At 61.5% G+C, this 26,436-nt stretch overlaps 1 protein-coding gene across 1 annotated transcript in view; it reads left to right on the forward strand.

Annotated features, from left to right (window-relative positions):
• Positions 1-1,549: 1,549 nt before the first annotated feature.
• The window catches only part of ADCY1 (adenylate cyclase 1), a 92,906-nt gene continuing 68,019 nt past the window's right edge, over positions 1,550-26,436 (forward strand). The window contains exons 1-2 of the mRNA XM_082693314.1: positions 1,550-2,230; positions 17,855-18,004. Of these exons, the coding sequence (XP_082549440.1) occupies positions 1,565-2,230; positions 17,855-18,004 (816 nt within the window). The 5' untranslated portion in view covers positions 1,550-1,564. The remainder of the gene's footprint in view (positions 2,231-17,854; positions 18,005-26,436) is intronic.

Here is a 26,436-nt window from a genome sequence, read left to right on the forward strand (position 1 = left end):
GAGATGGGATCTCGGGGATGTCAGTCAAAACAGAGGTGGGGCAGGTAACTTACAGTTCCCCCTCGGCCCAAGGGGCTGCCAGTTCTAAGAGGGGATGGGGACAAGTTACCAGGTGACCAGACAGAGCGCCAGGTCCTGGGGGCACTGGGAAATGGTGGTCGGGAAGTCAGGAAGGCTTCACAGAGGAGGTGCCCTGCATGTCCGGGGGGGGGGGGGACCAGGTGGCCACCAAGAGCGCACTGATGTGAGCTGTTGGGGATGGAACAGTGAGAGCTCCTGGCCAGGGTGACCATGAGGTGCCACTTCTGATGGGTGACACGTTGTGTCTTGTACAAAAACAGCCACTTCTTGTGGCCTAATACCCAGTTCCCCACCTTCTAGACCTTGAGCCCATATAACAGCACATGGCCAATGGCTCTCACCTAGGAGTCTACTTGAAATCCCCACAGTGTCTGAAAAACAGATCCACGCCTGCCACACCAAATAAATCCTGGTGTCTGGAGGTCACCTGGAAAGGACCTCCTGCAGAGGGGCTAGGCTCCTGGTCTCTGCTGTCTGTGATTTTGTGGGACCCCCAGGTCCAGCTCCATGTGTATGGAGGGGTGGACAAGAAGCCGCGTGGGCTCCTGGAGGGGTCAGCGGTTTTGCCCAGAGTCCTTATCTCTCCGTAAGCCTCCTGGGGCCAGCCGTTCACCTCTCCTAGTGTGTCCGGGGGACAGGTGCCCGCCCCCGGGGGCCCCTGTTAGCGCCAAAGAAGGCAATGCGGTTGAAGTGAGGTGCAAAGCCCCTTCCCGAGCACAAGCCGCGGGATAGGAGGCGCTGGGTGGGGCCCAGACATGCGTGGACACCACCGCACCTATAGTTGTCCCCTGCCAGAAGCATACAGCCCTCTCTCACTTGGGTTTCCAGTCTCCCCCCCCCCCCGCCCCCAACAGGGCAAACTGCAGTGTCCCTTCTCCCTGTGCTTCCCACCCCATCCCTGCACCCAGAGCTGCGCCCCCAGCCAGGGCTCTGGCCTAACTCTGTGTCTGTACGGCCGGGAGGCGCGGCCCCACGCCATGCGTCCCCGTGTTCGCTCGCGGGGTTAGCAGGAGCAGGGCGCCTGGGTCCCTTGCGGCGGCGCCGGGGGTGGGAGGTCGAGCTGCAGGCCCCGGGGTCCCACCGCGAGCTCCTCTAGAGTCGAGGGGTGTCACCCGCTCGGCAGGATGGAGCCCCCCCGCCTCATCCCAGGGCATATCGCAGAATTCGTGCGTTTCCCACGCCCCGAGAGACGGCCCCGCGGGCCGCACCCTGCGCCGGCGGGGAAACTGAGGCCCGGGGCGCGGCGGGCGCCGGGGTCACGCCGCCCCGCGGCTCGGCGCTCGGCGGGGCGGGCGCAGCTGGGCCGCCGGAGGACCGCGGCCGGGCGGGCGGGAGGCGCACTGCGCAGGCGCGGCGGCGGGAGGGGACGCGCTCGGGGCGCGCGCGCGGGGCAGCCGGCGCCCCGAGTCTGCCCGCCGCGCCCCGCGCCTCCCGCCCGCGCCCGCCCGCCCCGGCGCCCCGGCCGCCGCCGCATGGCGCTGAGATGGCGGGGGCGCCGCGCGGCCGAGGCGGAGGCGGCGGCGGCGGCGGAGGCGGAGGCGGAGGCGGCGGCGCGGGCGAGCCCGGGGGCGCCGAGCGGGCGGCGGGGCCGGGCGGCCGGCGCGGGCTGCGGCCGTGCGGTGAGGAGTTCGCGTGCCCCGAGCTGGAGGCGCTGTTCCGCGGCTACACGCTGCGGCTGGAGCAGGCGGCCACGCTGAAGGCGCTGGCCGTGCTCAGCGGGCTGGCGGGCGCTCTGGCGCTGGCGGAGCTGCTGGGCGCGCCGGGGCCCGCGGCCGGCCTGGCCAGGGGCTCGCACCCCGCTCACTGCGTGCTCTTCCTGGCGCTGCTCGTGGTCACCAACGTGCGCTCGCTGCAGGCGCCGCAGCTGCAGCAGGTCGGCCAATTGGCGCTGCTGTTCAGCCTCACCTTCGCGCTGCTCTGCTGCCCCTTCGCGCTCGGCGGGCCCGCGGGCACCCACGCCGGCGCGGCTTCGGGGACGGCAGCCGCCGACCACGGCGTCTGGCAGCTCCTTTTGGTCACCTTCGTGTCCTATGCCCTGCTGCCCGTGCGCAGCCTGCTGGCCGTCGGCTTCGGGCTCGTGGTGGCCGCCTCACACTTGCTGGTCACCGCTACCTTGGTGCCCGCCAAGCTCCCGCGTCTCTGGAGGACGGTAAGTGCCGCTGCGCGCCCTCCGTCGGGTCTGGGATACACATCTGCCCGGGAGGGACCGGGAACACGGGGGAGCCGGGCGTGAGTCTACGGATTGGGCGGGTGGGGAAACTGAGGCCGCGAGTGTGGGGGGCGTTCAAGGTCACTCGGCGAGCCGAGGACACGGTGGGGGCTGCTAGGGCCGGGCTCTTTTCCGAGTGGCCATCCACAAAGCTCTCCTGGGTGTGGGCTGTGGAGAGGGGAGTGTGGAGAGGGCAAGGATTGGCCCAAGGTCAGGCAGCTGGTGAGCGGCCAAGCCCGGCCAGAGCCCTGGCTGGCGCTCTTTGGCTGCACACATCCCAGAAGAGGGACGGAAAGTGGGTGCGGGATGGACCCCTGGCGGGCAGGGTTCCTGCTGGCTGTGCAGGGCTCTGGGCTCCTCTCCAGTGTGCCTGGACCTCGTGCGGGGCTGGCAGAGTCTCTCTCCCAGCCTGCGGCACCCTGGGGAGGTTGGGAGGGGACTGGGACTTGGGTCTCCTCCAGCCTCCCTGGCGCCCGTTGTGGACCCGTTTCTGGTCTAGAAAGACAGGTTTGCCAAGGTCGAACAGGGCTCCTCCAGTCCTTGCCACCGCCGCCCTGCCGGGGTCTGACCAAGGCTGGGAGCATCGGAACTTCGCCACTGCCTTCCAGGAGGGCCAGCGAGACGGTAGCTGGGGACAAGGACGTTGCCGGCTCCCACGGGCTCCTCCCCAGACGGAGACCCAGGAGACTGGAGGCAGTTGTCCTTGCTGTGTGGGGCTCTCCTAGCCTGACCCAGCAGTGAAACCCACCCACCCAGCGGGGCTTGGAGGGCCCAGAAGGAGGGTTTTGTTTCCGCCTTTGGCAGCATTTTGGCAGGAGGATGGGGGAAATCCGAGGTGGTGGGCAAGCCCATCCAGGGAGAGAATGTGGCAGATGGAGGAGGTGGGGGAGATGGGGGAGATGGGGTGAGGAGGGGAGGCTGCATGGAACAAGCTCTGGGAAGAAGAAGGGGGTGCGGGGAATCCGACTGTGGCCTGGGGGGACTGAGGGCCCCCCCATGAGGACCCAGGGAGGTGCTCTCCGACGGAGATGTCAGGGATGCCCATGGTCAGAGGGATCATGGATGCACAGGGCAGACACTGGAAGTGTATTTTGGGGCCCAGAGAGGCCAGCATGTGCTGGGGGCTGGGAGGGGAGGAGGAAGGAATGGGGGAAGGGGCCTGGAGGTGGGGAGAAGAGAGGGACAAAGTAGGGGCACCGCCAGAAACAGAGGTGAGGCGGAGAGAAGGGAGGAGGGTAGAGGGCTCCCTGCACCCAGGGAGGGGAGGGGGCCTCCGTTCTGGGGGGTTCCCAGCAGGCCCCTGGCTTGTGGCCTTGCCTGTCGTCTGTCCTTAGGAGGTGCTGTTGGACCCTCCCCCCATAACATTCCCTTCTGTTATGTGTTTGGCCCCCATGGTGTGGGGCCCCCCAGCTGGACCACCTCCCCACCAGGACCAGAAGGGAGGCCCCGCGGCCAGGTCAGCTCCGGGTGGGGAGGGGAGGTCTGAGATCTGGCGTATGAGGGGTTCAGCTGGTTCAACGAAAGGCGGTGCTATTGTCTTTTTCCACAACAATTTTCCAAAACATTTCCAAAACAATTTTCCAAAACAATTTTGTGTACAGTTTCTGGTCATCCCTTCTAGAGAACTGAGGGAGAGGAAAGGGTTTGTAAAGGTCTTGGACCCAGGGAGCTCTCCTCCAAGATAAGATGAGCCCCTGTACCCCCGGGGGGCAGGGAGCCGGTCCTGTAAGCCTGGATTCTTAGGGAGCAGGCGTCTGGCGTTTGCTGCTGCTGGCTCCCTGGGCGACACACACCCTTCCCGCCCAGGGCCTCAGTTTCCCTACTGCAGAGCTGGCATGCAGGTGGAAAGCCTGTGGGAAAAGCCCTTATTCAGTGTCCTGTCACCTCCAAGTTGCTTTGGCTTCCAGAACGTTCCTGTTCAGATCCACACGTTGCTGCTGGTGGTGGCGATGTGGACAGACGGATGGGGTGGGCGCCGACAAACACGGTGAGGGGCCTGTGTGCTGCCCTGGGGCCGGAGTTTGCCATGGTCCGGGAGGCCGGTGGGGAAGGTGGGAGGCTCACGTACCCAGTGGGGCCTCTGCTGCCTGCTGCCCCACACCCTCTGGCTGCCCTGCAGTGCAGCCATGTGCCTAGAGCCCCATGTTCCTTGGGAGCTGGTTTGGGGCAGGATGAGAGGTGGAGGCCCATAAGGACAGGGCAACGGATGAGCGGAGCAGTCTGTGCAGGGCGGTTGCTTTTGCTGGACCTTCTGGGCGGAGTATCTGTGCCGTGGGAGGGAGAGAACTGCTCCTGCTCTGGGCACTGAGGCTGGGGGGTCTCAGGGGGTTCGGGGTGTCTCAGAGCCTCTGCCCCTCCACAAGGAGTCTCTGGGGGGTTCCCACAGCCATCCTGCCCCGCCCTGGTAGGCCACGTGCTTTGGGGACCCTGTGGCACCCAGGCTGGCCCAGGCCGGCAGGCTGAGAGCGCCCAGGAGGTCGGTGACCGCACGGTTGAGATTTAGATGCTGCTCGGCTGCCCTTCCCCGGGAGGCGGCGGGACCTGCTGGCTCACCCTGGGCCCGTGCTGCTGCTGTCAGCCAGGGCACAAGGAGTTTGGGGAGACAGTCTCACCCCCCACCAGCCCAGCGCTCAGGAGGGCGTAAATATTGACCAGGCTGGAACCTTCTTCCCGCCTGTTCCCTCCTGCCCACGGTTGTATGTACATGCAAAGCACAGAAACTCATTCTTATTTAACTGAACAACAAGTCAGAACTGAAGGCATCATGTTGGGGAACCCTTGAAGTCTGCTCAGGGACACTGGGGTGGCAAGCCAGGCTGGACTGGGCTGGAGACCTGGGGTGGGGTAGGGGGACATGGGGGCGGTGAGGAGGAGGAAAGGGGGAGATGCCACATGTGTGACCCCTGCTCCCCAGTGGTGGCACTGGGGGACTTGAAGAGTACGGCTTGAGGAGGGAGTGACTGTGCTTGGGGACCGGGGACGGAGCCGGGTTGCTGGCAGTGGTAGCAGACAGAATTGTGCATGCCAAGATCATGGCTTTGGAGTGGTGGAGGGGGGCAGCAGGGTATGCCTGGAGAGGAGCAGCGGGCTCAGGTGCCCCCAGAGGAGACACCCTGAGGCCCTGCCTCTCACAGCTGTGGGTGTGCACATCCGCCTGCTCCAGCTTCCTTCCTCCCGGGTGCCTCCCGCCCCCCCAACCATGGCCCCAAATGTCCACTTCTTGGCCAGGGTGGGGCAAAATTGCTGTATTTTCCTGGGCTCATCCGGGGCCACTTCTGTGGTCAGAATAACTGCCTGTCAATGGAAGGGGCATATATTTCCAACTCCTCCCTCCCCTCTTCTAAGCCCCAGGCAGGAAAACAGAAAGCACCATCAGGCAAGTGGGTGTTGGCGGGAGTCCCTGTGCCCCTCCAGGTTGTCTGAGCTCTGGGGAGAGCTCGCTGCTGGCAGGTGGAGCGATCTGAGTGTCACCGCCCTCAGAGCCCAGGTACACAGGCGTCCAGGCCGCTCACAGCGCGCGCCCCCAGGTGTGGATTGTCTGCTTCCCGCCTCGGTAGTGCCACCTCCGTGCGCTAGGACTCCTCCTCCTCAGAGTCGCCAACCAGACCTAAGCCCCGCCCCGCCCCGCCGGCCCCGCCCCCTGACTCCTCTAAGTCGCCCCAGCACTTCCCCCTGGCCCCTTCTCCCTGGCTCTTCCCCCCACAGGCCGCGCCCCTGCTCCCCTTTCTTCCTGGCGGGACCCTTACCCAGCAGGACCCCTCCTTCAGCTGGACTCCGCGCCTGCTGGACCCCCTCTCGGGGGCCTCCTGCCCTTCCTGCCCTCCACCAGGCGGCCAGGCCCTTTACCCAGGCTGGACGCTCTTCCCCGCTGGTAACCGCCCACGTCCTCCCCCATCTTGGCTGGGTCCTGTGGCTTTGTTTGCTCACCTGCTGGTGCATCCACCTGCCTCTGCTGACCCCGTGCTGCTAGGTGGAGGCTGGAAAGGGGAGGGAGACAGGTGGGACCTCCTGGCTCACCCTGGGGCCCTGTGAAGGCGAGGAGGGGGTTTCTCTGCCTTGGTTGGCAGTGACTCCAAAGACCGCCTCTGTGGCCTAGGCTGGACCCCCCTTCCCCAGGCCTCTGGTCGCTGGGCAGGGCTCAGCTCTTTCCACCTTGGGCTTCCTGTCTCTCTCCTATTCTCTGAGCAGCAGGTGGTGGTGGGTGTCCTCTCCAGGCCTCCAGGTCTGTGTCCAGTAGGCACCCTGCTGGTACGCCCGATTCCCACCCCTGCATCTGCAGTTCTCCTCCCCATAACCTGGTCTGTTTCCCTGGAGAGTCGGGTTAGCCTCCCTCTCAGCAGCTGGCCCTAAACTTGAAGTCTCTGGAATGGGTCAGGCCAGGGCAGAGGAATTGGGCTGATGGGAAATGGGATCTGGATACGGGGACACATCCCGGCTTCAGGCGAGGGCTGGCACCTGCTCGGGGAGAGTCCTGGGGACTGTTGTCTGCTGCCTCCCACGTGCCCCCCAAGACCCATGGACTGTGTGTGTGCTGGAGTCCGTCCCCACTGGTGGACCCGGTGGGGGTGTCTTCTCTGGAGGATGCTGTGATCCACACTTGGGGGCCAGGCCCTGGGCTAGGGGCTGGGCGCCCTATGGAAACGAGACCCCCTGCACTCCAGGAATTTACTGTCTGTGGGGGACACTGGTGGGCACCTGGGACTGCAGTCTGTGCCGGGCCAGGGGGAGTCTGAGTGACCTCCGGAGGTGTGTGAAGGGGATAGGGTAGACGGAGGACTCCGGGTGGCTTCCTGAGGCCAATGTGCTCCAGCCAAGGCCCTGGACAGAGGAGGGCTGGGGATCAGCCAGGGAGGTGGGCATGCAAGAAAAGGCAGGTGCGGGGCACGTGGAGTGTTTCCTGTTTCTTTGGAAAATGGCGCTGGGCCCTGTAAGCCTTGTCAGCAGATAGGTCTGCTCAGGCTTCTGTTTGGGGGGCCCCTGGGATGCAGTGGGGAGCAGGGGTCCCATGAGTGGGCATGGGTGCTGCTGCCTGGCTCAGACCGGAGCGGTGTCCTTGGGGAGGTGTCTGCTTGCCACGGTCCCTCCTGCTGTGAGAGATGTCCACCTGCCCTTCCTGGGAGCCGAGGCTTCTTGGGTGATGTCCCTCCTTTTCCTGTGCCCTCTCCGAGATTGGGAGGGCCAGGGTCAGCTCCCAGGTGGACGGACAACCTGGGCTGTGTTTCTGCAGTCTCCAAGCCCGGAAATGTCCTCATCGAGTCTCCTGACTCCGGTGGGGTGGTGGGCTCGTGTGGAGGGTGGGACCTGACTGTGGGACCTTGGGTGGGGTACTTGCCCCATGCCCGTGTTTCTTCTGGGGGCTCCGTGGCTTTTTGGGAGCAGGTACCTTTTCAGGCGCCATCCTGTCCCTTGAGCATGGGGCCAGTTCTTGGCTCAAGCCTTTGGTGACCCGCGAGTTTTGTGACTCCCTGAGCCTGTGTTTGGTGTTTGGTCTTGGAGGTTGGAAGAGACAGCCGGGACACGGGCGGCGGGCATCCTGTCTGGACAAAGACAGACCCTGGGTCTCCTGGCCCAGGGGCGGGCCCTCGTATGGCACGTGTACACACGTGTGCACATGGACAGACACGCGAACTCCCATGTGCACCTACAAACACAGTCGTGCACACAGGCTTCATGCACATGTCCTCACGCCTTCATGCACACGTCCACTTTCACACACAAACACACCCGCTTGCACACCCACAGGCTGTGCTGGTGCACACCGAATGTCAGCCCTTTGTGTTAGCATTACCATGTTCTTGTGTGATGGTGTGTGTGTGGGGCCCTCCTGTCCGTGACCTTGGGTGGCATCAGAGACCACCCAGGAAGTGAGCGAGGCTGCGCTTCCTTGGGTGGGGGGGTGGGGCGAGTGGCCTAGAACATGGGGAGAGTGACAGGGCCAGGCCCTCTGGCCAGCCTGGGTCCCTGCCCCGGAGGCTCCTGTCATGGGACACCCAGCCCCCCGATGCATGGGGCGGGTGAGGTCTGGGGCACGCTGTCCCTTATTGCCATGCCTGGGTCTTCCCTGGACCCACCCCTTTTCCCTAGACCCTGGACCCTCTGCTTCTGGGCTGGGGGCGTTAGGATCTGCTTTGACCTTTGGGGTGCTGGGGTCCAGTCTGCCTCTAGACCTCCTGGGAGGAAGGCACCCAGCTGATGAGAGGGGCTTCCTGCTTCCCAGCGCAGTCGGCACGTGGCCTCTGTGTGTGCACACGCGGGTATGACCGAGCACATGTGTAATGCACACCCACCTTGGTGGCCTGTGTATGAGTTCCATGCACGTGTGTGTAGCCTAGTGTGCACATGCATGTGTTCACACACATGTGTACATGGGCGTGTGTGGTAGTGTTCTGAGGCCTGAGTCCCACGGAGACCCGCAGGGTCTGGATATGTGGGTATGAGGCTGCTTACTCTCCCCGCCGCATCCAGGACCCACCTTGCCCCAGTTCAGCTTTGTGGTGGTCTGTGGGCCTAGAGCTTGGGAGCAGGGACAGCAGCAGGGCCGTTGGGAGTCTAGGTGTGTGTGGAGTTAGGGGGCCTCCTCTTGGTGGAGGATGGGGCTGGGAGGGGTAGGAGCCTCACCAGGTAGGAGCAGCCCATGGTGACCATGTGAGCCGTGCGGCTGCGACAGGCCCACGGGGTCCTCACAAACTGCTGAGGAATCCCAGGGAAGTGACCTGGGTGGGGGGACAGGACGCCCACGGAGGGACCCAGGTGTGGGCGGATTGGACGCTGATGTGGGGGACCCAGGTGCGGCGGGACGGGACGCCCACGGGAGGACCCCAGCACTCCTGGCACTCCTTTGCTGCTGGGTGCTGACCTGTCCTCGGGAGGCGCTCCCCGTGTGCAGGCCTCCCGGTGCCTCTGCCCATGCGAACGTGCGCTCTTCGGGGCAGGGGCCTTGTGCCATGCTGGCATCTGGGTGAGGGAGTCCGCTCTGGAAGGTTCTGCAGCCCTGGCTACGGCGACCCCGCTCCATGGCCTTCTGCGGGGCTCAGTGCGTGCTTCTCCAGGGGTCTTTGCCTGGTTTCCCGTGGGAGGGAAGCATTCCCGTGAACGCTGTGCCTTCGGAAGGTGGAGGGATCTGGAATCCTTGCTCGCAGACCCGAGCCCAGCTGTGGAGCCCGTTCCAGGATCATCCATTTGGCCTGAGGGCTTCAAAACATCTCTGATTCTTATTGCCACAGATCTCCACTTAACAGAAATCAGCGCGTTCCCCCGTGATCCGACGGTGCCCTGGGGGGCCATGGGCGGGGCTCATTTCCAAAGTCCGGTGTGTTCAAGCCTCAGACCTGGGCCATGGAGGGAGAGCCCCTCTGTGGCTAGAGCGAGTGGGCGTCCAAAGGTACAGGAGGACGTCAGAGCGTCCCAGGGCTGTGACCAGGAGGTTGGGGACACAGAGGCCCAGCAGTCCTGTGGTGTGGACGGGCCATGCCTGAGCAGGCGGTGAGCTGGGGCTGGGGTGCCGGAAGGCCCTCACACCAGAAGCCGCGCTGGTAAAGCCATCAGGGGTCACAGAGGAGATGCCACTGTGATCTCGCCGTGGCCCCCAGGGAATCTGCCTCTGGGTGTGGCAGCCTCAGCCCAGACGGTCCTCAGCTTCTTCAGGGGGTGGGACCCAGGGCAGGAGCTCACAAGAGCCCATTGGAATCGTTTTTTTTTTTTTTTTTCTTACTTTCTTTCTTTCTTTTTTTTTTTTTTAAGATTTTATTTATTTATTTGACAGAGAGAGACAGCGAGAGGGGGAACACAAGCAGGGCAGTGGGAGAGGTTGCTGAGCAGAGAGCCCGATGTGGGGCTTGATCCTGGGACCCTGGATCACGACCTGAGCTAAAGGCAGAGGCTTTAACTCACTGAGCCACCCAGGTGCCCCTTGTTTTGTTTTTATTATGGAAACTTCCAACACACGCCCCAGTAGAGTAGCAAGGTTAACAGAGCGCTTTCCTGGGGATGGGCGGCAGTGTGGACACTTGTCCGTGTCCTTCCCCCCCCCCTCCTGAGGATGCGAATCTCAGGACACTTTCATTAGTTGGGCCACAGAGACACTCCCAAGCAATGATGTGAGCTTAGAAACACACTCTGAGCGATGTGGGAGAGCTGGCTGGGAGCACGGGGAGGCAGGACCCCATGGAGCCCTTCCGCGCGCAGCGGGGTGAGAGGGACCCCACCAACCAGACGTGCGAGACCTTGTGTGGCAGGGAGCTGTGTGTTGATTTAATAAATGGGACGCTCTGTGTAGGGTGGGGGCTCTGCATTGTGGGTGGAGCTCCCCCCTTTTTATCCTGGGGACGAGCTGCGAGTGAGGGTGAGCGCACCTGCCTGCCTGCACTGCCTGCAGGAGAGGCTGTCCCCCTGTGCTGGGCAGTGGTGGACAGCAGCTTGAAACTGGAGTGAGTTCAGGGGAGAGGTTTGAGCGCTAACTAGGCGGGATCTTGGGGCACGGAGGGGAAGGCACCCGTCCCCGCACTCCAAGAGCTCCAGGGTGCTGGAGAAGACATGGCTCCTGCGTGAGCTCAGAGAGGCTGGGGTGAGGGGTCGGGGAGGCCGTGCGGGATGCCAGACGATGAAGTGCAGGCCAGTGTTCAGAATTCCTTGTATGCACCACGTGCTCACGTGACTGGGGCTCCCAGCCGTGCTGGAGAACTTGGCCAGGAGCTGGCATCTGACCCCGGCTCTGGTGCGGGGGTGGCGGGTGAGGGCTCTGGAGGGCAGCTCCGTGTGCTCCTGAGTGATGGCGGAAGCTCTGCTCTGCTGGCCGACCGAGGGGGTGTGAAGGACAGGGTCGGGGGTGCACCTGCCCGGATCGCTGCCCCGCACCCTGAGAGTGATGAAGCAGCACAAGTGCTAGGAGTGCCATGGAAAGATCATGGGTGTGGGGCACACTGTGGGCTGCTGTGTCCTGCGGTGATTGAAGCCGGGCTTCTGGTGCCATCCCTGAATGCAGGTGCCCGGGAAGCCCCAGCCGGGCTGCTTGGGGCAGGAACCCCAGACACAAGGCAAGGTGGTCTCCTGCTTTCCCACCTCGGCCTTCAGGTAGTGGCCCTTAACCTCTTGGCCGGGTCTAGCTCTGGGGTCATGGCGGGAGTGGAATCATTTCCATGTGCCAGACCCAGTCCTATTCAGTTTTCATCTCTCTTGGGCTCTACTCAGAGCTCATGTCCTCCAACATGGTCATTGTCCACGTGGAAGGGATCTGCCTGCCACGGTGGACGTCGGGAGAGTTCATGGTGGTCGATGACTGGGGCCCCAGGCACACGTCGGCTTTTCCTGTCTCTGCACCGGCTCTCCCAACCATCTGAGGGACCCAGGTGCCCACTGCGGGGTGGGGCTGGGCTGCTCCCCTGGGGGCAGAGGGCTGATGAGCCTGTTTGGCCATGCACACCTGTCTCCAGCTGATCCCATCCTTTCCCCCACAGTGCCTGTCTCCCTGGCAGTCTGCCCAGGTCCACAAGGCAGGGGTCTACTTTGATTCATTCCTGCCCCTCCTGGCAACACAGGAGGGACCCTGAGCAGCTATCCCTGCTGCACGTGGCCCCTGCAGCCCATGTACCCCGCTGACGATCCAAGGCTATGCCTCTCAGTCAGCATGCAGTGGAGCTGACGGGAGCAGGACTTCCTGCTGAGGCAGCGGAAGACCACGCTTTCCAGTCCCGTGGTCCCTGTGCTCTGCAGTCAGGTGGGAGGAGGACAAAAGACGCTGAAATGCTGTGGGCTGCTTTTCCTGCCACAAGCAGGCACCCTAGTTGACAGTTTCTAGAGGTTTGTTCATTCACAGTGATGCTGGTTCCCTGACCAGAGTCCGCTTGCCCATGAGCCACAGCCATTACTGCTTCAGACATGTCCTGGGTAGTTCCTAGAGGGGTCAGTGTGATGCCTGCGGAGCAAGCGGGCCTGAACAGCCTGGGGCACACAGAGGCCTGAAGCCCAGCTCATGTTGTGTTTGAGTGGGTGGTTGAATGGGTGTATGTACATATCGATGGATGGATGGATGGGTGCATGGGTGGATGGGGGGTGGGTAGATGGATGCATGGATGGATAGATTGGTGCACGGATGGATAGATAGGTGGATGGATGGATGGATAGATGGATGCATGGATGGATGATGGGTGCATGGATGGATGGATGGATGCATGGATGGATGATAGAATGGACGGATGGATGATGGGTGCATGGATGGATGATAGAATGGATGGATGGATAGATGGATGCATGGATGGATGGATAGATGGATGCATGGACGGATGATAGAATGGATGGATGGATGATGGATGCATGGATGGATGGATGGATGCATGGATGGATGATAGAATGGATGGATGGATAGATGGATGCATGGATGGATGGATGCATGCATGGATGGATGATAGAATGGATGGATGGATGATGGGTGCATGGATGGATGGATTGATGCATGGATGGATGATAGAATGGATGGATGGATGATGGGTGCATGGATGGATGGGTAGAATGGATGGATGGATGAATGGATAAATAGATGGATGCATGGGCAGATGATAGAATGGATGGATGGATGGATAGATAGATGGATGCATGGACAGATGATAGAATGGATGGATGGATGGATGGATGGATGGATAGATGGATGCATGGACAGATGATAGAATGGATGGATGGATCATGGGTGCATGGACGGATGATAGAATAGATGGATGGATGATGGATGCATGGACGGATGATAGAATGGATGGATGGATGAAGGATGCATGGACGGATGATAGAATGGATGGATGGATGAAGGATGCATGGACGGATGATAGAATGGATGGATGGATGAAGGATGCATGGACGGATGATAGAATGGATGGATGGATGCATGGATGGATGATAGAATGGATGGATGGATGGATGATGGGTGTATGGATTGATGGATGGATGCATGGATGGATGATAGAATGGATGGATGGATGGATGGATGGATGGATGATGGGTGCATGGATGGATGGATGGATAGGTAGGTGGGTGGACGGATGGATGACTTGGATATATGGGTGGTTAGGTGAGTGGTTGGAAGTCTAGATGGATGGTATGGATGGATGGTTGCATGGATGGGACAGATGGATGGATGGAAGGAAGGATGATGTGGATAGGTGGGTGCATGGATAGGTGGATGGGTGGGTGGGTGGGAGGAGGACGGATGGGCGGGTGGGTGGGTGGATGCGTGGGTGTGTGGAGCTCTTCCTGGGGAGACCTTCACAGCCCATCTAGGAAGGGTGGGAGTGCAGGCAAAATTGAGTCTTCTCTGTTGTATAGGCCTGCAGGGGGGCAGAGAGGGAGGGCCTGGGAAGGACAAGGACCTGCCCCCTCCCCCAGTGCTGATTACTGATCCAGGGCAGTGAGATCTGGTCCACACATGCATGTGTCTGCGTGCCATGTCCCCATGCCACTGGTGGCTCCCCCCAGGCTCAGCCTGCTCAAGAAGGCATGTCACTTCCCATGTCAGGCTACACCGAGGACTTGCCTCTGTGTGCCTCTGAGGGTCATGGGAAAGCTGGGGTCACTGTCCACCCTTCTGATCCCAGATGTGGGGACTGAAAAATGTCTCGCAGGGTCCCATCCAGATAGCCTGGAGCAGGTGGCAGTGCAGATCTCCCCTTATCAGCATCATGGCTGGGACTGGCCCCTCACTACCCGTGTCCCCTTAGTTATTCATTCAACAAACATCAGGGTGCCAGGTTCACGAGAGGCTCCATCCTAGGCTTAGGGGTCTGTCGGCAGGCCCTTCAGGCCAAGACCCTCTCAAGGGGCAGAAAGGGGGCTGGGAAGGTGGTAGGTGAGTGAACCTTCGTGTGTTGGAAGCTGGTAACAGCTGTTGCAAACAACAGAAGGAAGGAGTACAGAGCTGGCTCCCGGGAAGCGCTGTGATACACAAGGGCTCAGAGTCTGCTGCTCTGAGAAGGTCACGTCTGAGCTGAGCCCCTGGAGTCTGGGCATGAACCAGCATGGTGGCAAGAGGGCCCCTGCCCAAGGAGAGGCTCTGAGCAAGGCAGACCAGGCCAGGAGCACATGAGGAGGACAGGAGGGCTAGGGCCCACGGTGCTAGAAGCCAGGTGTATGGGACAGGTGCATGGAGGCCAGGTATGTGGGACGGGTACATGGAGGCCAAATCTGTGGGACAGGTGCATGGAGGCCAGGTGTATGGGGCAGGAACATGGGGGCCAGGTACGTGGGGCTGCAGTGTGTGCACTGGCCCCTTCAGCCTGGGGCTGGCCCCACTTAAGCGCTGGTGTGTCTGTGGAGTGGATGCTGGTAGGAGTGGCAAGGACCAGTTCTTGGCCCGAAGTCATGGGGTCATGTGGCTACATGCCATGGACTCTGGAGGTGTTGGCTGGGCCATGCTTCCCGGGACCTCCTCTCCTCCCACACTCCTCGCCAGAGGAGTGCTGAGCAACCAAGGCAGGAGCTCAGTGCATAAAGGACAAAGAGGGGCCTGGTGTTCCTGGGGGCAGCATCCCAGGGTGTGACCTGGTGTCCTGAGTCAGGTGTGGGGTCGAGAGCAGTGCGGGTCGTAGCCCTCACATGGCTGGGGAGCAATGAGGAGGGGCTGGGCCTGGCAGCCGTGAGACCCCCAGAGTTAACAGCTGGAACAGGTGGGGGCCCAAGGGGGTCTAGGTTTCCTCAGAGAGGAGGGAGTCTGGCAAGAGACGAGGGGTGTCTTAGGGCGCGGACCTCCAAAGGCTGAGCTTGGGTCCCCCTTGGCCTGTTTTGCCCGTGACAGTGTGTTTGGCTGCCAGTGTGAACCGACACCACGTCCGGGCCACACCTGCCAGCAGGTGACTCTGGGCACGGTTCTCTGTGTTGTTACCCTCATCATGGCCAGGGGTGAAACCTCTCTGTGGCCCATTGGGCGGTGGCTGTGCCTGATCACGGGGGTAGGGGTGAGTGAGGGAGGAAGGGGAGGGCAGATGGGCAGCAGGCACTCAGCGACCAGCCACTGGGCCTCAGTTTCCCTGGGTGGATCATCATGGTGGGAGGAAAGGGAAGAAGTGATACGGGTGAGTGTGTGTAGAGAAGTGACCTGGTCTGCCCTCACTCTCCTGGCCACTTCTCCCTTGACCCCACGGTCTGCCCGGTGGCCTGTGTCCTATCTCTGCCCCACCTCCCTGGGGACACCACATTTCTGCACTCGCACTCCTGGCGGGCTGAGGACTTCGTCTCTGGAAAAGCCGTGTTTGCTGGCCAGGGAGGCAGGGCTGGTGGCGTCTGGCCCCGTGCGGCACTGTCCAAGGTGCTGACCCCTCCGCGTGGAGGCTGGGGGCGCCGGGTCCGGAGGGCGTCTCAGGAAGGTTGGTGCTGGGTCCCAGAGGGTGTCCTGTGTCTCTCTGGTTCCCTTGCCTTCCAAAGGTTCCTTCGAGGCCGGGCGGGGGCACGCAGAGCCAGACCAATCACGTGTCGACCGGGAAGAGCCATGTGCTTTGTGCGGTGACGCAGGACTGTTTGGATGTTTGGAAAAGTGCCTGTGATGGTGCTTGCGGGCGTCTTAACCACGTGCAGCATGCGTTTAAATATTGACTCTGCAGAGCTGCCCTCCATCCTTCCATGCGCTCCGGCATCCTGCCGCCTGCGACAAGCGGCTTCGTGAACAGTGTGCACCGATGACCCATCCGCAGACAGAGCTGATGGCCTGAGGGGACACTGCCCTGGTCACTGGGACACGGCATGGGCCCCGGGACGGCCATGCCAGCCCCCCGCCCCCACCACCCTGGGCCTACTGAGGGGCTAGTACAGGCACCGCAGAAGCAGTTCCCCCCAGCCTGGCACCTGCTTCAGGCGAGGAGTGCTCTCACGAGGGTGGAACAGCGGGTTTAGAGGGACACAGGAGGATGGCTGGGTCACACAGAGATGGTCAGATCATAGGGAGGGGAGCTGGTCACATGGGGGAGATGGGCTCACTGTGGTTATAGGACTCGGGCAACTCCTGGAGCATCACAGGGGCAGCAGTTTTCCGACTGTGCGGTGTGGGCCGGACGCTGTCCTGGTGGTACGTTCCTGCGTCCTTTGAGACATGAGCTCAGCAGGCATACGTGAGCCTGGGGTCCCCGGCGTGCTGGCAGACTCTTCTGTGTTTGGGGGGAGGACAGTTCTATGCGAGGCCCTGGGGATTTGTGTTCCTGGCTTTCTCCTGTCCTTGTTACCTTTTTGAACAGCTCTGCTGTTTGCAGCCGCGACCCTGTGTGTCCCTCCCAAGGGACATGTCACCGAGGCTGTCACGATCCCCAGTCCTCTGTGCTAGTCTGCCTCCTGAGTCTGTGTCCCCCGCCTGCTCCCGGCTCCAGCCTCTGGCCTCACCAGGTGCTGCAGTTTCTCCATCCACGTGGCCTTGTGGTCTGCTCTCCCTTGTCCTGCTGCTTGTCCCGGGCAGGTCCCTCTGGCCAGAGACCGCTGCCCACCTGTTTCTATGTTTGTTTTGTCCCACATAATCGTGTGCAAGTCACAGTGCCTGGTGGAGAGCAGCAGGGACACCCGGACCCTGCAGGAAGTGTGTGCGTCCCATCAAATGTCGAAATCCGTGCTTTTCACGGAGACTGAGGGCAGTGGCTTGTGCGATGCTCATACACATGGCAGCCCCTTGGGGAAGTGGGTGTGGAGCCTGGGTCAGTGCCATGGCCCGAGACTGGTGGGACAGACCCCAGAGGACGCTGGGTGGGGATGTGAGGTCTGATCCTCCCTGGGTCTGCCACGACCTGCGGCGTGGCCGTCGTGGGCTTCCGGGTGGTCCGCACTGGCCGAGAGTTAAGGTTGCTGGAAGCCGACATCCTGCTGGGCCGTCTTCCTGGTCCAGCAGGTGCGAGCCTCCGAGTCTGGGTTGTGGTCGGTGTCCCAGGCGGGTCTTGCTCGCTGCCCCTTCCTTGACTCTCATCCTTGGAAGGGAGTGGGCGTCCGGGGATGTGGGCCGAGCAGGGGGCTCCGGACGCTGGGTTCCCTGGACGGTCACTCATCCCGACGGGTCCCTTCATGCTCCCGTGTGATGTGGTCCTTTCTTTCGCTTCCGATCTGCTTCCCTACACTTCCCCACTTGCGAGCATCGGATCTCTCCTGGCGTCATGTTTTCTCTGATGCTGTCCTGGGGCGGCTGTCACGTGCAGCCCAGCCCAGCGGCCTGAGCTCAGGCAGACGTCTGTCCCTCGCAGGCCTGGAGGCTGGACATGTGGAATCCCAGAGTGTCCTCTCTGCGTCCTCCCAGGCTCGTTCCTGCGTACACGGCTGTGTTGTGGTCCCTTCATGTTAGGAGGACACCAGTCACACGGGCCTCCCCAGTGACCTTGTTTTAACATAATGACCCCTTGGAAGACCTTATGTCCAAATGCAGCCACACTCTGGGGTGCTGGGGGGACGCTCCCCACATGCTGTTCCGCTCTGGGATCGCAGGAAGCAGCCGTGCATGGTGGGTCCCGCTGGCACACCCGCCACCCTAGGCCGCACGGTCGTCACACGGGAGGCACGGTGGAGGGTGTGGGAGCCGCTGCTTAGCTAGCGCCCCACATGCATGGTGCTCTTGTTCTCTTCCAGCTCGGTGCCAACGCCCTGCTCTTCCTCAGCGTGAACATGTACGGGGTATTTGTGCGAGTCCTGGCCGAACGCTCCCAAAGGAAAGCCTTCCTGCAGGCCCGGAACTGCATCGAGGACCGGCTCAGGCTGGAGGACGAGAACGAGAAGCAGGTCAGTGCGGTGGGGCTGCGGGCTGCAGGGACGCTGGGCATGGGGAGCATGGGGAGGGGTGGAGGGATGGGGGAGGGAGCATGGGGGGGCATGGGGTGGGGGGAGGTGCATGGGGGGTAAGCAGGGAGTAGGGAGCACGGGTCAGGGAGGAGGGGAGTGGGGAGCACGGGGTGGGAAGCACAGGGTGGGGAGAGGGGCACGGGCTGGGGAGTATGAACCTGGGGGCACGGGGCTGGGTGGGGGGCGTGGAGGGTAGTGCGGGCCTGGGGTGCAGGGCAGGGAGGGAGTAGTGTGGGCCTGGGGTGCAAGGCAGGGAGGGGGTAGTGCGGGCTTGGAGTGCCGGGCAGGGAGCACAACATGGGAGCACAGAACACAGGGTGAGGATGGTTGGGGCTTTGGGCCCAGGCTGGCCCCCTCGGCGAGTCTGAGGAGACCGGGCAGCTGCAGTGGGGGCCCCTAGATGTGGAGATGGAGGGTCTGCCATCCTGTGAGGCCCCCCCAGCCTCAGTTTCCGCATGGGTGAGACAAATGTGCTCAGGTGAGGCTGTAGGACTAGGAGGTCAGGGAGCACCGCAGAGCTCGCTGTGGGGGTTGTTGCTCCAGGGCGGGAAGAGCTGTTTGAGAGTAGGGACTTGGGGGTGTTCTGCTTGTGGGGGTGGGTGTTGGGGTGGGATTCTGGTGGAATCAGCTTCTGCAGAGCTGGGAGGTGGGGATGATGAGGCAGGTCCTGGCTGGCCCTGGCGCAGGTGTGCCGAGCCCTGACCTGCTGGCCACAGTGACCCACTGGGAGGCAAAGCCTGCAGTGATCCTGAGGGTATCTCTGTGCTTGTGGTCGTCGTGGCAACCCTGCAACAGCAGCTGGGCCGTTAAGCTGGGGCACACCTGCCCTGCTCCTACCATAGCCTTGCTGGGGCAGCAGGACCACCCCCAGTCGAAAGGATGAGCGGGACCACCCCCCACCACCCAGAGCCACTGTCAGCCGTGTGTCCCCGGACTTGTCCATGTCAGCAGTGTCTCCTGGTCCGCTGCTGTCTTGGGCCCCAAGGATGGTCTGGGAGCTCCAGTCAAGGCCCGTGACTGGGGGAGGGGGTTTCCCGGTTCTGCTTTATCGGAGTGTCGGTGGCCGAGCCTTGTGTCCGTGGGGGTGGCAGATGGGCTTGCTGGGTATGCACAAGCCCGCTGGGCTGCAGGTGCCGGGTGTGGAGTATGGGCTGCATGTTTAAACGCACACACGTGTGTTTATTTATAGACACCGTAACAATACCTAGTGTTGACAGCGAGGGTGTGTGATGGTGAGAAGCACACGGTGTGTGTGTGTTTCGGAGCGTGTGTGTATCAGTGGATGGACTTGACTGTGGGAGTTACATATTTGTGTGTACGTGTATGTGCACACGTGTGATGTTCATGCGTGTGCTTGTGTTGTTGCACACATGCGGATCTGTGTGCATTTTCATGTGCCTGTACGTGTGTGTGTGTGGCATGCTGCAGATATACGTGTCTGTGTGTTTGGATCCACACGTGTGGGTTTGCATTCGTGTAGACTCTGGTTGCCGAGGTGTCTGTACACGTGTGTGTGTGCACGTGTGCGGACATGGGATCTGTGTGTGTGTGCATGTGTGGGTGTGTATATGTGTGCACATGTGTGTAAATATGTGCAAGGCATATACACATGTATATTATGTGACATTGATATAAGTGTGCACGTGTGTACATGCACATGTGCAGGTGTGTGTGGACGTGTGTGCATATAAACGAGGACATGTGCGTGTGTGGGTGTGTGCATATAACTGTGCATAAGAGTGGAAGTGTGCATGCACGTGTGTTGCTGTGTGTCTAAGCATGTGCGTGTGCATGCACGCACACACGTGTGTGTGGTTGTGAGTCCTCGGGGGCTGTGCCCCGAGCATTTCTGCTGCCGGCGTTACTCCCACCGATGGAGAGACTCTTTACCAGTTCTGAGATGCTCGACTGTGGTGGTGTCATCCCCCCTTCAGCGCCTCCCCGATGTCCTGGAAGAAGCCCCATTTGGGGCCACCCCCGTGTGTTTCTGAATCTCCCTTTGCTGTCCCTCCTGGCTTCTGTCTCCTATGCGCTTCCTTTCCAGTGTCTTTCCTTGGTGGGTGTGTGTCTGTTTTCAACTCTTCTCTTACGTGGGCTGCCTGTCCCCCTGACTGTGTAAGGTTATGGCCCTAAGGCATCTCCCGGGGCTGCGTGCGCCTCCGAACTTGGGCTTGGCCACGTCTGATGCCCCGGCAATGGCTGCAGTGTGGACCACACCTGCGTGCACGGACTCCCAGCCTCTGCCCAGCACGCGCCCCAGCCCCGGGAGTCAGAGGTCACACGTGCTCCTGCCGTCATGGGGTGGCAGTGTGGGCCCAGCACGCATGCTCTGTGTGTGCTGTTGCACGTGGGCTCCGAGCAGCTCTACCCAGCAGAGCCCCCGGTCGTGCCGGGGCTCTGGGCTGAGGTTCTTACGCAGGAAGTCTGCTCCACGGTGAGCGTCCACCAGTCCCGCCAGCCCGGGCAGTGCTCCGTGTCCTCCAGGTTTGGTCTTTGAGCATCTTTTCCCACGTCGTCATCACACTGGCATCTGGATAATGATATTTTCGACCTTTTCCACCGATGGACCCACCGGTGCTTCAGCTGTAGCTTGAGGCGGCTGCTCCGTCTTCCGCGTGTGCGTGTGTGTGACTGTGCTCTTGGCAGCGACATTTAGCCCCACGTGTTAGAAACGTTATCCGCACGAGCATCGTGACTCATGGAGGCTGGGCGTACCCTCGGTTATGTTGCTGAGGGAGCAAATAGGATGTCGCTTCTTCCCCTGCGTCTGGGGGGTATTTTCCAAATCACGCCTGCTCTGTTTTATCTCTGCGTTACTCCCGATGGCGCCTGCCAGTCCGGGGGTGGGGAGCGGATGCGGGCCCCATGGTCGGGTTCTGGGGTGTGGACTGGCGATGCCTGCCCCACACTGCTAGGACCGTGCCTCCCAGCCCCTGGGTCACGCAGACGGCCGCTTGTCCACGTGCTTTTGTGCTTCTCCGTGGCGAGTGCGTTTGCATCCCTCCCGGTCCGTGCTCTCGCTGTCCCCGTGGCTGCGAACGAGCCGCTCACTGTGGAGAGGCTGGGCTTCTTCAGGAGGGATCCCCGTGTCCCCAGCTCTGTTTCTGTGGCCTCGCTTTGCTGTGTGTAAGAATGCACTTGTTCCTAGTTCCAGACCTATCTGTTATTTCTCTTGGTGGTTTCATCGGGTGTTTCGGGAACAGGAGGGTGAGTGCTGACGGGTCCCTTCCGTGTGTCCCTGGCCATCTCAAGACTGGGTGAGTCAGGACCGTGACCTGCATGCCTTAACTGTTGGAGCCTGGGGCTTGGGTCTGTCACACGGTGGCAGCTCCCTGGGTAGCTCCGTCCCCTCTCCTCAGGGTCGCTCCCTGCCCCTGGCTGGCCCGGCTGATTTCAGCTCCCAAAGCCCAGTCTCTGGGATGGCTCAGACAGGCTTGGCCCCTCTTGAGGGCTTCAGGTACCTGCAGGCACCTGGTGCCTCACTCCGCCTGGGGACGGCCCAGCAAGCAGGCCAGGGCAGCAGGAGGTGGCCGCGGCGGCTGTGGGCTACAGGTGAGGGACATGCAACCATACAGCCTGCTCAGAGTCAGTGCGTGTTTTCACATTGTGACTCAATTAGCAAAGAACCCAATTTCATAGCCGCTTTTAGGGCCTTTTCTAGACCCTGGGCCGGAAAGCGGCACACTGGTGATGTGTGAGGGGATATTAGCTGATGCACCCCGATTCCAGGAGGGGTTGCTGGGGCTACACCCCAATTCTGAGGAAGGGTTCAGAGGATATGCCCCAGTTCTGGGGGAGGAGTCCTGGGGGGACGCATCTGATTCTGGGACAGGGTCCTGGGGGCAGGCTTTGGTTCTGGGAGGGGGTGCCGGCTGGGATGTCCCGCTCTGGAATGACCACTGTGTGGGGGCAGTTGAGCCCACTGGCTTCTGCAGGCGGCAGCAGATGCTGGGTCGGGGGGCGTCTAGGTACGGGGTCTTGGGTGACATGAGCCGGGAGTGTGCATGGTGCATGGTGGTCACGGGGGGCCTTCACGTGTGGCCTCAGCTGTGAGGACCCGGGAGACAAGGGAAGGGCAGGGAGGTGTGTGCACATGGCCGCGTGCGGGATCTCCGATGGGTCCTCGCAGGAAGGAAGAGGGTTCAGGCCGAGGTGAGGACATGGAGCAGGGGCGGGCGCTATGAGTGGGCACTGAGCAAGGCCGGGGCGGCTTCCCGGAGCAGGACATGCAGCGCGTCAGAGCGCGACCAGGTGCTCCCTCCTCCCCAGGGCTGTGTCTGCAGGACTGACCTGGCTTGGGTGACCGCGGGCTTGCAGGAGGGGAGTGGGGGGAGAGCAGGGCCTGCGCTGAGGTACAAACCCCGGGCGTTAGAACCCGTCTGTCCCAGCGGCGGGTCTGGACACCGTGGGACGCACGGCTCTGCTCCCGAATCAGGCTGGACGGTTCTCGTCTATGATTTGCAGATCTGATGCCAACACATTCTCCACGTTGGTCTGTTCTGCTTTGGGGCAGGTAGGGTGTTTGGTGCCCCCTGGGAGGAGCTGCTAGTCGCTCCCCTTCCCCCACATTGTCATTTAGAACTAACAGCCTTGTGTCTGGGAGACAGATCTTGAAGACGGTACAGCTGGTTTGCTTGCAGGACTTGAGTGAGTGTTCCTGCCTTGCCGGCAGAGCCGCGGGGTCTGGGCGAGGGTGGGCAGGGTTGTCTGCTGCACCGGACGCCTACTCTACTTCTAGAAGTGTCTCTGCCGTACATTGAGAAGCTCCCTGAGTTGCCAGTGTCCCCAAGGCTGACTTCTCTGGGAGGGACTTGGCGTGTGGAGACCACCCCTCCCACAAATCAGTGTGGACACGGGCCGCTATGGCCCCTGCATGGGGTTGTGGCCGAGCATGGGGGTGGGGGGGTGTGATCCAGAATGTTCTTGCCGCCCGAGTTCACACCCTGATGCTTCTGTGCTGTGGTCTGGTCTGTAAGGAGTTTCTTCCATTTGCCAACCTGGGGCTGGCTCAGAGTTTCTGACTCTGGAGTGACAGAGTAGCCGTGGCAGCGCGGGCACAGCAGAGGCCCAGTGTCCCCAGACAAGCCACGTCCCCCGTTCCCAGCCCCGATGTCCTGAACCACGCTAGGCTCGGCTTATGGATGCCCAAGGTCACACCCTCCCAGAGGACCTGCAGGGTCTTTTCACAGGGGTCTTTCACTTTCAGAACAAAAATGTCCAACATTGCATCTTTGAAACAGAAAAGCCTTAGAGCAACCAATTGGGAAGAAAGAACAGGTACCCAGAGGTCTCGGGGATGGGCAACGTGGCTGCAGACAGAGCCGGGCTAAAAACAGATATGAGGGAAACACTCAGGAGGCGTCGGCACCAGAATATTTGAGAACTTAGACGAGAGGCGCCAATTCCCACAAGGCGTCCACTCCTGAAACTGATCCGAGGAGCAGACGAAGGGTTTGGAAAGCCCATGACTGCCGACTTGGTGCTCACGGTCACCTCTGGGTCGGGGGTTCCCCCGCGAGCCACGTGGGCATCCAGGGAGGACGCCCTCCCCGCCCCCATTGTCCTGGGGACGTGTGTGCAGGGTAATCCTCCAGAGTCGCCAACAAGCACACACGGGCAGTGGCCCCTGCTCCCAGGGCCCTGCCTCCTGGTGCTGAGCGGAGAGCGGGTTTTGTCTGGACTTCTTGGCACACTGAGATGCCGTGTATGGAGCTCTGTGGGGACTGCAATGACTAGGTTGTTGTCCCCACAGTTGCCCGGACTCCACGGAAGCAGAGCTGAGGCCACGGCGCCCAGCCCTACGCCCCCGCAGCACCCCGGGCTCAGGCCGGCACCGGCCCTTCTGACTTGTGCCGTGGGGCGCAGCCGGCACGGGATGCCCTCCATCCCTCCTCCCGCACGGAGCCAGCTCTGGAGAGCAGGGCCTGCCCAGCGTCCCTTCGACCATGCGTGCGGGGTGCTTGCAGTGGGTGGTCCCCCGGGAACAGGGGGGTCCTCCCACCTTCCCCTGGGACACTTCATTTCTGCCTGCACACGAGGCAGGTGCCTCCCGCTGGGTTCTTAAAGCCCCTCACGTGGTCTTTTCTCAGGGCTCGGGCACAGAGACCCATGTTGCTTTCTCTTCCTCTCAGGACGCTAGTCTTGTCAGACTAGGATCCCACCCTTTGGCCTCTTTAAACCTTAGTTGCCTCCTGAAAGCCCCTTCTGCAAATCACGTTGGGGATTAGGACTTCAACCCAGGACTGCTGAAGGGACACCCTTCAGTCCATGGCACCTGCCAAGTTCACACAGAAGCCACGTGCGTGGTGGGAAGGTGAGGAGAGGCTGGCCTTACGTCCTGGCTGGGTCATGGTCAAGAGGCCCCCTGGTGCCCGGGGCTGAGTGGGCCCCTGGCCTCGGGGTTCCCTACGTGGCCTCTTTCCTGGGTGCCACGGGAAATAGAACTGAGCAGTTGGAGGTGGAGAAGCAGGTCTGGGCCGATGGAGGAGGCCTCCACATCTGGGCTTGTGGGGTCATAAGTTCAAGAGCTGAAGCAGTTACGGAATTCCCCTGTGGGCTGTCATCCACAGCTCCACACATCTGAATGCATGGCCCATGGCAGGCTCTGGAGACACTGGGCTGCTGGGAGGCTGATGCCAGCCTTCACTTGGCAAGACTTGATGTAGCTGTGTGTGGGACACAGGTCCTGCCAGTCTCCACAGGGTGAGCCATGGGGAGGATGTGGGGGCATCCATGGGATGTATAGTGTGGAGAAGGAGCAGGGCATCATTTGGCTGGGGGCACTGAAGGATGTGTAGGAGTTTTCCAGGTAGAGGCTGGGAAATGGGTGTTTAGGCAGCCAGATTGGGGGGGTCACCAGTGTTGTATATGACATAGGGCAGCAGGTGGTGGCTGCAGCTCTGTGTTCCTTGGCTTGGAGGGGGTCATGATGGGGCTAGAATGGCTGCCCTGTTGAGACCGCTTGGGGGTCTCAGCATGTTCCTGGCCCCGCACTGGTGTCTAACCTTGAGCTCCGAGGCTGTCACAGCTGGAGAGCATGGGGATGGGGTGAGAGGCCTCTGAAGGTCACCCCAGACCTCCCCTGACACTCCCCCCCTCCCCCGCCCCCAGCCAGGACGCCTGTCTGACAAGACCCCGACACGAGCTCAGCCTCACGTCCCGGGCACAGGGGCTTCCCCTCCCTGGGCCTCCTGTTCTTGAGACACCGACCAGTCGTGATTCCAGAACACGGTCTGGCCGTTTACAAAGCCCATTCCCGGTTTGTCATTGTAACAAAGAAAATGGGTGTGTTTGATCGCCCCCTGTGTGAGGACCCGTGTCAGGGGTCTGGGATGGGTTTTCCAGGGGGCCTGTCAATTCCTGGAGCCCTCAAGACCTGCAGTTGCTACTTATTTTTTAAATTAAGAAGAAATAAGCCTTATTGATCTATAGTTTACACACTGTCAAGTTCAGTTTAAAGGCCAAAACTACTGCCTGAGTTTCTCATATTTATGGTCATCCTCACAATGATCTAACTATGGAATGTTTTTGTCGTCTGGGAAGAGACTCGTGCCATGTGGCAGTGACTCCCCGCTGCCCTCCCAGACTGGGCCACACCCTGGTCGTGCTGTGTCTCCGTGGACTTTCTCGTTCTGGGCTCTCTGTAGGAACAGGGTCATGTGGTGCGTGTGTGGCCTCTGGCCTGTGGCTTCCCTCCCTGAGCACGGGGTCTGGGGATGTGTCCACTTTGCAGCCTGTAAGCCAGAGCTGCGTGGACGTCCGGTCGTCCCCACTCGGTGCCTGTCCCCGGCAGGGCTCCCGAGAACATGCCCGTGTGAGTGTCGGGTGACAGCGGTTTTCGTTTCCCTCCAGTGGGATGGCCCAGAGTGGAGTCGCGGGCCACCTGGGGACTGGCGAGCGTTTGGCACGTGGCTTTACCGTTTCCGTTCCCACCAGCAAGGTGTGAGGGTTTTCTCCACACTCGGATTCGTCGTTTTCCCTCGATGGAGCCTTCTAGTTGGCGCTCATTACAGGTGCATGTGGGGCTGTGAGCCTCAACACAGAGGCATCCCTTGTCCCCTCCATCTCGCTTCCCCAGCAGCAGGGGATGGAGCAGGGGCGGCCAAGACACAGAGCATGCCCGCGCCGTGTGGACCCCCATGCCTCCTCCCCGCTGCCAGCTTGGAGCTGTTGTCCGTGTCTGTAAACGTGTCGTCTCAGAAGTGGACCCGCGTGGAGTCCTGCTGCATGCAGACTCTCAGGGTTAGCGTCTTCCACAGTCTGCCGAGGGTCGGTCTGGTTCTTGCTGTCCGCAGTTCACCCCCTTTGCTTGCCAGCCATGTTCCGTGGCGTGGATGGCCCTCCGTTGGCCTGACTGCTCACCTGCTGGAGGA

Source organism: Mustela nivalis (genome assembly GCF_964662115.1).
Source record: "Mustela nivalis genome assembly, chromosome: 12".
Classification (NCBI taxonomy): Eukaryota; Metazoa; Chordata; class Mammalia; order Carnivora; family Mustelidae; genus Mustela; species Mustela nivalis.